Genomic DNA, 11,713 nt, shown 5'->3' on the forward strand with positions numbered 1-11,713 from the left:
GGGTTATACTACATCTATGTAACAGTCATGTCATAGTTATATGAGGGTTATACTACATCTCTGTAACAGTCATGTCATAGTTATATGAGGGTTATACTGCATCTATGTAACAGCCATGTTATAGTTATATCAGGGTTATACTACATCTATGTAACAGTGATGTCATAGCTTTATCAGGGTTATCCTACATCTATGTAACAGTCATGTCATAGTTTTATGAGGAGTTATACTACATCTATGTAACAGTCATGTCATAGTTTTATTAGGGTTATACTACATCTATGTAACAGCCATGTCATAGCTTTATCAGGGTTATTCTACATCTATGTAACAGTCATGTCATAGTTACAATGATACCGGAAATTTTCGGGTATGTAATTTTCGAGGTTTTACTGAGGTTAGAAGCGCAACCTCGAAAAATATTATATCCATGAATTTTTCCGAACTTCAAACCTTTGGGTTAGATTTCCTATCGATAAGCATTTCAACTGCTAGCAACCAATGACTTCCTGACATGCGCATTAACTCTTTAATGCCTGTCTACAACTAATCTTAACGTTCAGTGGCCCTGAAAGGCCTGAATGAACAAACAACAAGAAATGCGTGTGTCGAGACTATTTAATTGTGTTGTAATTGTTGGTCCAGAATAACATTGCATTATAAAAAAATGAGTAATTCAATCAGTGTGTTACATGTGAAGTCAAACCAACTGTCAATGCGCACCTGATGTCACTCTCAGGCCAAAGCGGACCTGCGACGGTGATGCCAGGTTTGATGAATGCGCATCTTTAAGGGATTGTTTACACAAACATCCTGGGGCTGTAAGGCATCCGTGCTGTTGGTCAGTTTCAAAGAGGTCCAACTTGTCAGCTTTCTAACAACAACATAGTTTCAGCAGAGACCCATCATAGTTAGTTGTTAAAAAACTATTTTATCAGGGTTATACTACATCTATGTAACAGCCATGTCATAGTTATATCAGGGTTATACTACATCTATGTAACAGACATGTCATAGTTATATCAGGGTTATACTACATCTATGTAACAGCCATGTCATAGTTATATCAGGGTTATACTACATCTATGTAACAGTCATGTCATAGTTATATGAGGGTTATACTACATCTATGTAACAGACCATGTCATAGTTATATCAGGGTTATACTACATCTATGTAACAGTCATGTCATAGTTATATCAGGGTTATACTACATCTATGTAACAGCCATGTCATAGTTATATCAGGGTTATACTACATCTATGTAACAGACATGTCATAGTTATATCAGGGTTATACTACATCTATGTAACAGTCATGTCATAGTTATATCAGGGTTATACTACATCTATGTAACAGCCATGTCATAGTTATATCAGGGTTATCCTACATCTATGTAACAGCCATGTTATAGTTATATCAGGGTTATTATGTAACAGTCATGTCATAGTAATATCAGGGTTATACTACATCTATGTAACAGCCATGTCATAGTTATATCAGGGTTATACTACATCTATTAACAGCATTGTCATAGTTATATCAGGGTTATACTACATCTATTAACAGCATTGTCATAGTTATATCAGGGTTATACTACATCTATTAACAGTCATGTCATAGTTATATGAGGGTTATACAACATCTATGTAACAGCCATGCCATAGTTACATAAGGGTTATACTACATCTATGTAACAGTCATGTCATAGTTATATGAGGGTTATACTACATATATGTAACAGCCATGTCATAGTTTTATCAGGGTTATACTACATCTATGTAACAGCCATGTCATAGCTTTATCTGGATTATACTACAACTATGTAACAGCCATGTCATAGTTATATGTGGGTTATACTACATCCATGCAACAGTCATGTCATAGTTATATGAGTGTTAAACTACATCAATGTAACAGCCATGCCATAGTTATATCAGGGTTATACTACATCTATTAACATCATTGTCATTGTTATATCAGGGTTATACTACATCTATGTAACAGCCATGTCATAGTTATATCAGGGTTATACTACATCCATGCAACAGTCATGTCATAGTTATATGAGGGTTATACTACATTTGTGTAACAGCCATGTCATAGTTTTATCAGGGTTATACTACATCTATTAACAGCATTGTCATTGTTATATCAGGGTTATACTACATCTGTGTAACAGCCATGTCATAGTTATATCAGGGTTATACTACATCTATGTTACAGCCATGTCATAGTTATATCCCAGATATACCACACAGGCTTGCAGAAATAGAGCTAGCATCAAGGCATATATTGTCACAGCCCCAGACAGCCCCAGACAGCCCCATACATGAACCAACTTGTCTGTATAGTGAACTCAAGTCACGCTCCAATAGCATGCATCTCACACATTAGCCTGTGACAATGTGAGTTGCTGAAATTCACATAAACTTTTCAGCTGTCTATTTAAAACACCTACCACCAAAATACAGTTCCAGTGAACCATTTCTAATACCTTTACAGAGATGCCAACCTCTACGATTTTATCGTAGTCACTACAAATTTTAGCCTCAAGCTATGCCAATATGATTGCACTAGAAATTCTACAAAATTTGAAGAAAATTTATTAAAATTCGGATATATAGACAAAAACATATATTTTCATCAATTAAATACATTTTCACCAAAAAGAGATGACAAGAAGAAATGTAATGCTGATAATTTGCAAATCTGCCGATGGAGGTGTGTGAAATTAAAGCTTCACTCTTGGTTAGTGTCATATTATCTTTCTCAGAATCCATCATGATTTTAAGTATTTAGTTGACTACAATTTTTATGATCAAACTACTAATTTTGATCCTTGAAACTACTAGTTGCAATGTGTTCACTGGCATCTCTGCCTTTACTGTAACTGAAACAAATTATCCCTAATCCACCGATAAACTCCCTGTTTCCTCCATGATCCATGTTTGTCAACAATGTATTTATTAATCCAGCCGACATCCAAATAAACAGAGCCTTCAGCCTTTCTTGGTTTAACATCAAGCAAATCTAGAAACATGATAAATAATTTCGCCACACTTATGATATTTAACCCCATATAGCCATATTATAAGAGGACGAAGGGGACATGGGTTGATGTACTCTCTATGTTTGTTTATGTTAGCATAGAAGGTACATTATAAGTTGTTCACTGGTCTCGAGGGGGACATGGGCTGATGTACCCTCGATGTTTGTTTATGTTCCCTGAGCCCAAAGAACATATGAACATAAAGAAACGTCGAGGGTGCATCAACCCATGGGCCCCGTCTCAGGGACCAGTGAACAACATATTTATCTTACCGAAAACCTCAATGGTAATTTTGAATTGTTTGAAGCACGGGTGCTGGATCATAGTATGGAGTACTAGACCACAAGAAAACAAAATTTAGAGTTATCACCCTTCCATCGATTTGCATTCGCAAAACACAGGTAATTTCCGAACATCATACGCGATTCAATGTTATTTGAGATAAAGAATTACTACTACGAAGTACCAAATGAGTTCGGCATTCCCAGCGGGGTACATAGAAAATATTACTCGCTTGTAAGCGGGGTACATTGAAAATAATACAAGAGGGCTCAGCCAATCAGAAAACAACATTTATGTGTGAGGCAAGATAATAAGCAATGGGCCCCGAGGGACTAGTGAACAAAGTATTTATCTTACCGAACACCTCAATGTTAATTTGAACTGTTTGAAGCACAGGTATTGGATCATAATAAGGAGTACCGGAGTTAGGCAACAGCCCAAACACTACTAACACGAAGTACCAAACGAATTCCCACAATTCAGCATTTCCAGCAGGTGACACAGAAAATGTTATTCGCTAGTAAGCGGGATACATTGATTGGCACAGCCAATCAGAAAACAACATTTTTGTGTGAGGTAAGATAAATATTCATATCATAATCATGTTTGTTAGTATGATTATTTTGACCCTTCAGGCACACCATACGTTGAATTTAGATTTTAGACATGCTACGATCAAAGGCGAGCATTACGTGCAATATGTGTACTCTTCTTTATGCAAATATCAAGTTTCAGTAAACTGTTCTTACAGTTCGATTAATTGAAAATCAGTTGATTTGGTTGCTGGTTAGCAAATATGGGGACTCCTCAAATGACAACTGCACAAAGATGGCAAGTTATTGATATGTGGAATGATGGCATGTCATTGAGGGCTACTGCAAGAGATGTTGGTTGTCATCAAAATTACATCAGCAAACTAACGACGTTAAGGACCGTCAGGGTTCAGGACGATCACATGCGGCAACTAATGGGGAGGTTACAGTCCTTGTCAGAATAACAAGTTGCATAACAACAGAATTCATTGACAAGTGGTGTAGGGTGTAGGGGTGTCTCTCACATCTACTGATGAGTTCCCCAGTCTATCTACTGGTGAGTTCCCCTGGAGAGTCCATCTACTGATGAGTTCCCCATCTATCTACTAATGAGTTCCCAGAGTCCATCTACTAATGAGTTCCCCTGGAGAGTCCATCTACAGATGAGTTCCCCTGAGAGTTCATCTACTGAAGTTCCCCAGCTACTGGTGAGTTCCCTGGAGAGTCCATCTACTTGTGAGTTCCCCTGAGAGTCCATCTACTGATGAGTTCCCCTGAGAGTCCATCTACTGATGAGATCCTCTGGAGAGTTCATCTACTAATGAGATCCTCTGGAGAGTCCATCTACTGATGAGATCCTCTGGAGAGTTCATCTACAGATGAGTTCCCCCTGGAGAGTCTATCTACTGGTGAGTTCCCCCTGGAGAGTCCATCTTCTGACGAGGTTCCCCAAGGAGAATCCATCTACTGAGGAATTCCCCCTAGAGAGTCCATCTACTGAGGAATTCCCCCTAGAGAGTCCATCTACTGAGGAATTCCCCTTAGAGAGTCCATCTACTGAGGAGGTTCCCCAAGGAGAGTCCATCTACTGATTGTCACTACCTTTGTCAAATTTCAAATGGTCATATGGTCATGGTAAGGCTTCAAATGAACATGAGGAATTAACAGCATATTTTGAAACAGTTGTCTTTCAACACAAATTGATAATGCTAAACAATAAATATGATAATATATTTCAATTATTAAAAGTATAAATATGATTCATAGGAAGGATTATTTCACATAAATATATATGCATAGCATGTTATAAGATATTTAATGCTTTTGAATCATATGCATACAAAAAGAAACAGAAAATGCTTTTTTTAAGAGACATTGGTAATAACCCATTAGTTAGAATATCATCATTATTCAAGGGTTTACTCACAAGCTGTTAGCAGCAGGAATTGAATAATAATGAAATATTTTGTTGTGGACATTACATCAAGGAGGCATATGTGTGTATCCACAAAAACTTGAGTCCTCTGAACAAATTGTTTTGCTGTAACAAGCCAGGAAAGTAAGTTACAGGGGTCTGTGGCCTTTGGAAAATGGACAGACTTGTGGAAATTTTATTGAATGAGTGATACCACAAGTCACCTATGAAGTCATCCTCGATAATCTCCAGGGTATATGTTACGATCACTCTCCACTATACCCTGGATGCATCCACGGCTTGGCCCCATAATTATATTACCTCCCTTGGCTGGCTTTTTATCCAATCAGGTGTCTACTCTAGGAAGTTGAGCGAACCAATCACAACTCACTTTTGATTCTTAAATTACCTAAGCGTATAAACTTGGCAACACAATTGATGCAGAGGTACTCTGAAAGAGGTAGAAGGAGTTCTTTCATATATTTTTTAAAAGTTTCAGATCTGTCAATTTGTCTATTATTTCCCAAAAAATCTGAGAGGCACTGCGAACAAACCTATCTTTATTGACACTGGCAAGCTCGGATATAACGGCGGCTTATCTGATTGGCTACTGGGAGAATGCGGAGAGAGCAAAGGGAGGTAATATAATTAGGGAGGTAATATAATTATGGGGCCAAGCAGTTGATGCATCCAGGGTATAGTGGAGAGTGATCGTAACGTATACCCTGGAAATTATCGAGGATGCTATGAAGTAGACTTGCACAAATCTCTATGGTAATAATCAACAGTTCAAATGAAAATTTCTAAAACAAAGCTACTTATAACAGACTGGCATCCTTAGAGACTTGTGAGACTTGCTTTAACCTCTATGTTACCCCAACATGCCTGTTCTGTTTAAAGTGGAGTATGGTTAATTGTCCAAAGATTACAGAAACTGAAGGTTCAGGTGAGCTCATAAATGCAAAATTCAAATCACACATACTCACCTGTAGCTGATTCTTCTGATGATCGTTGATATCGAAAATATTTCCTTCCCCTCGGTAGAAGCCACTGTATGACAAAGGTCAAGGTCGCCAAGACCAGAAAGCCTTGCACAAGCCATCTGCACACCAACCCAGCATCTGTGTGACAAAAGCACAGACTTAGTTAAGAATAGATTACTTGACTTCCATTAATATATCACATATATTGACAACTGCCTATTCAGAGCTATCAAGTTGTCAGGAGAACAACACAAGTATTGTTTATGTATGAAATTCTTGGTCAGTATGAATGAAAGTAAGAAACTGGGTAGATCTGGGCTTCATATATGTAAAACAAACCTTACGAAATAAAAGTTTAACAAAAGAGCAAAAGGATGATGTCAAACTTAAGCACACTTTCAAACATAAAAGTTTGTTATTACAATTTGATTAGTTTTGCAACACTGACTTATCCAAAATATTTCGTATAAATGAGTCTTGCCTTATTTGTGTTTGTAGAAAGTGTATATGCTGGAATGTTCTGAACACTTTTTGTAGAGATGCACATTAGCCAGTCTCAAGTGATGCAGGGACTGAGTATGGTTTGACACCACTTTCAACAATATTCCAGAAACTAGATGTAAGGGACACCAAATATGGGTTCAGACATGATACACATTTGGGGAATGGAAAGCTGGTGCTTTTACATGTCTCAGCTACTCCATTATCCATTATCCCTCTCAAGTGATGCGGGTCTTCGACTTTTACCAGCTTGGTAAAACCCACAAGAGTAAAAGTGGTGTGGATAGAAAGAAGGCCAATATAAAACATAATAGTGATCTGATGTCTACCTCCACTAGTTGGACAATATTTGGGTAATATCACATGGTTTCAGTTTTAACATGTCAGTGTTGCAGACATTTAAAATTCTGTTCAAACCAACCTACTCCAGAAGGACAGTGCATGGAATGTTGTATTCACATCAACTATGCCACAAAGGGAGAGAACTCTTCCAAACAGTTACCGATAATATACATACATTTATGAAATACAGTTCACTGTACCCATATGTACAGTGTAATAAGGTACAGTTTGCCCTATCATAGTTATTAACTATTAAACTACTTTAAACTAAATTAAAGTATTAAGTGTCTGGTCATACATTCAGATACATGCTACAAACAAAAATGACAAAAAGATCACTTACATTCAGGTTAAACATCTTCTCTTTATTATTTCAATTAAATATGTAACTATCGTAAACAACATGGAACAGTATGAACCTTGCTAATTTACTCCCAGTATATGTTTAGAGTCAGTCTCAGATCAAGCTGACATGACAAGTGACATTTCATGGATGTATTGTAGGACTGTGGACAAAGGCCCAGAAACATTGATATGTCAATGTTTAATTGTGAGTCTGGCTGAGGCATTTTTCCGCCAAAAACATTAACCTAATGTTTCCACCAGTGATGTTAGCCGACTGAAGCAACTGCAAACCATGAAGCTTGGTGTAGGAGACTACAAGGCAATGGCAACCGATATGAATAATGACGTCGGTTACCATGGGTATATTTGATTACGAGGGGGCAGACTAGAATGGCAAACCATGAAACTGGGTGTAGGAGTGAGTGAGTGAGTTAAAATTTAAAGTCACATTGGCAATATTTCAGCCATATCGTGACTAAAACTATCGTAATACATATCTCTCTCTCTAGTCTCTAAATTCATAATACATCTCTCTCTCTCTCTATATATATATATATATATATATATAGATAGATAGATAGATATAGATATATATATATATAAGAAGAAGTTTTGAAATAATCACACGACACGGATCTTCTCCAACATGTTTCACTTTTATCTTCATGGAGAAGTGATTACAGTTAAACAGATTATGTTATGACGTCACTTTGTCATGACGTCACAATGCAACTGTATACAAATGTTGTGACGCAGCATTGCCATGACGTCACATTGGCGGCTTTAAATTGACAGTACTAGTAGCACAATGAAAACAAGTATAATTCAGACACATTGCGTTACCTATTTAACGATGGACACAATTCTTTAATGAAAAAGTTTTCTTTTCTATTCATTTTATAGAAAGGGAATATTTTAAATTTTATTTTCTTTCCTGCTGCGCATTTGTCGACGTAAGCGCTTAAGGGGATGCACCTTGTTTTGGGGTCCTTAATCTGTTGTTTATGGACACGCATTCTGTCCCTCAAGCACTCCGTTTGTCCAATGTATTCTTCATGACACCCTTGGCATATAATAACATAAATGCCATGTTTTGTGGAGCAGTCCATGTTAGAGCGTACATGAAACAATTGTTTCCTGTTTTTGAACTTTATACATGAAGTTTCAAGTATATATTCACAAGTTCCACAATTTCCCCGTTTACATTTTGAGACACTGAATTCTGTAGGTTTAATACATGAGTCGAATGTGGCACGTGTCAATATGTGTTTTAAGTTACGGCTTAGGCGTTTACTCTTTATCATTGTTACATTAGCCATAATTCGATTCATTTTCATACCAGCATTTAAAATTGGAACATTTTGTCTTATGATATGAAAAAGTTCCGGATTCTTGGGATTGTGCATTGAAACATAGGCCAGATTGACAGTGTTATTTATTTGTTTATCACGAACTTTCAACAGAGTCCTTCTGTCTGTGTTTATTGCTTTCTTTATTCCATCTTCCACAAGAAGAACTTGGTATCCACGGGACTGTAGATATGATTTTAGTTCTGCAAGTCGTATGTTCCTTGTCGGTATTTGTGACACAATCATGCAGATACGTCTTGCTAAATTATAGGTAACTTAATTGGTAATGGTAACTTAATTGGTTATTGTGACTATTTTCGTGTGACTTATTTTCCTAGTCAAAATTGTGATTTTTATTCTGTGACTTTTTTCCTGTGACTTTCTTTCCGATCACCTCCCCTATATCCTGAATACATTTATTCTTTCTTTTTGACCATATGTTGCTCAACCTTGAATCCCAAATAAAACTCAACACAACTCTCAAACACGTGTTAGAATTCACCCAACAAAGGCAGAATGTTGAGCACAATTGAAAACTAATAGAATATATTGCCATCTCATTAAAGGGTGCTATTAAAGATAAATACTAGTAACTGAATTTTAAGGAAATCTTGTTAGTTTGTTAAGTAACTTTTATATTTTGGAGACAAACGTTACGAAACTTTTTTCCAGAGTTGGTCTCATTACATTCTGAGTTGAAATGAATATTTGATCATGAACCGATTTGGTGTTAGATTGTGATTCATCAGTATCATTTTGACACAAATTGTAGATTCTAATGACTTTGTCAAGCATTTGACCTTGACAATGACATCAACTCAACTTCTAAAATCCCCATCAAAGAAGGCGCACATATACCATTGAAATGACTCCAAGACAGATATCCTCTATTTCTTAATATCCCCCTGCTAAAAGCGAGCTAAGAGAGTTTGAGACCGATACACCGTAGCCCAGGAGATCTTTGCTCTGTGGGCTCAGTACAGGGAGGAGGAAATTTCAGTTCAACAGCTTCTTTCAAAAGTGAGCCACATCCATGGACCATCCCACCACACAGAAGAAAATTAAAAATGAAAGAAAGACATATGTGACTTGATGTATTTCTTAGCAACAATTCCTTTAAATAGATACATTTATCAGAAGTATTACTTCCTAATAACCTTTTTATGAAGAATATAATATCAAAGTTACCAAAAACTATGCATTTATGGCATACATTTAATCATTTTTAATAGATTGGGGCATTTCGACTACCCCCCTGGAGCAATTTGACCAATAATCGGGATTAATTTGACCAAATTTGCTGGGGCATTTCGTAGCTAGGGCTACAACTTTAAATATTCTTCACTTGATAACGGTCTAAGAATCTACATCAAAACATCACTCTATGCAATAAACAAGAAGTTGTCATCCATAACGCTGAATGTTATATTTTTGACTCACCAACTTCCAGAATGCCGATCAAACAACAAATCTTAAGTCAGAACATGTATACTTTATCATGCAACAGTTGCTTGTTACACAGAAAAACAGAAATGGTGAAAACAAATTGGTGTGATTTGTATTTGTAATTTTATCTAAATGTATCAGATAACACATGAGTAATTGGTTAGTTACAATTTGGTGTACATGAAGAGTTAAAGGAATTATGGAATATAGTCTCTGGACTCCTTTTCATTATATATTGTTAAGATAATGTAAGAATTTTTTTTTATGTAAAACATGTTCATTTCAGAGACTAGATGTTAGTTTGTTGTGTCGTAAATACCAATTCCATTTTATAATTATTTTTTATGTATTCTGCATGTCATGTAATTAAATGAAACATATGTTGCATAAGGTAGGGAGTGAACAAAATGTGTTAGTCCTGAAATCAATCCACGCAACTTGGTCAAACGACAAATTACCAGTTCGCCAGTCCTTAGATTTAACCCAATTTACTTTGGTTTCACAGACTCAGGCTAAATCGTAAAAAAGTGTGGACTTGCTACATTGCATTAATGTCAGCAAGCCCATGCCTGCTAGCTCTTGGCAAATCTTAATGTCTCAAATGTGTGAATCATTTTACTTCTCCTTACTACCTGTTTTGCCTTACTGTTTTACTATAATTTAAAATGAAGCAGGGCTAGATTTTCCGGATCCAGTTTAAATGTTGCTTGTTTCTATCAATTTTATATATTTCAGTGACTAGGCGCTGGTCTGTGCAATCCTTGTCAGATGTCTCACACCAGGGATTATACTGGCGCGCCAATAACTTACTAATCGTAAACAATACTAAACATGTCATGACGGAATCGTCAAAATACTACAAAACGTCACACCTTAATGTGTCGGCTGTTCAGCTGTCATTAAAAAAACATAGCTATGTGTCTTTTAATTACAGCAATTCCAAACACATACAAAAGAATTTGCGTCACTGTATTGGCTGTAACGCCCAGTTAGGCGATAACACGTATGTGCGGAGTGGAGAATTGCTCCATACCGTAGGCGGTGAAATATGTCACAGTCATGTGTTAGTTTAGTAATTGGTGTCATTATGCAGTCAAAATACATTGGCAGTTTTGTTTTCACAATGTCAAATGCCGGCAGTCAAGTATTGCTCAGAAAACAATAGGATTACTAGCGCTTAATCTTACATTGCTCCATGTCACTTTCACACTTCCTGTTGTTTACATCTTCACAATGGACTCGTCCGTCACGGCTCATTGACATCACCGTGCAGTGGCATTTTAGAGAATATCGTCTAATGGAGCTGTGACGATAGTGCCAATATGTGCTAATTGCCCAAACATATAACACACCACAATATACTTCATTTTTGTTATTGTTACTCAGAAATACTATCTGTACCCTCACCGTGGGTGAGTCTAATGGCTGCCATTAGGGCGATGTGCCAATCAAAGGCGCCAAACGCC

General features: G+C 36.7%; 1 protein-coding gene across 2 annotated transcripts in view; it reads right to left on the reverse strand.

The window, feature by feature from the left end:
- Positions 1 to 11,558, reverse strand: part of LOC124286457 (UBX domain-containing protein 8-like) — a 54,871-nt gene extending 43,313 nt beyond the window's left edge. For both annotated transcript variants that reach the window (XR_006901035.1, XM_046722834.1), the window contains exons 1-2: positions 11,435 to 11,558; positions 6,268 to 6,402 (exon numbers count right to left, since the gene is read on the reverse strand). Coding sequence is in view for 1 of the 2 variants with exons in the window: in XM_046722834.1 (XP_046578790.1) it covers positions 6,268 to 6,402; positions 11,435 to 11,510 (211 nt within the window). In the remaining variant the exon portion in view is untranslated. The remainder of the gene's footprint in view (positions 1 to 6,267; positions 6,403 to 11,434) is intronic.
- Between the last annotated feature and the right edge of the window lie 155 nt (positions 11,559 to 11,713).

This window comes from Haliotis rubra, unplaced genomic scaffold (genome assembly GCF_003918875.1).
Source record: "Haliotis rubra isolate DU_JTF1 unplaced genomic scaffold, ASM391887v1 Scf383, whole genome shotgun sequence".
Lineage (NCBI taxonomy): Eukaryota > Metazoa > Mollusca > Gastropoda > Lepetellida > Haliotidae > Haliotis > Haliotis rubra.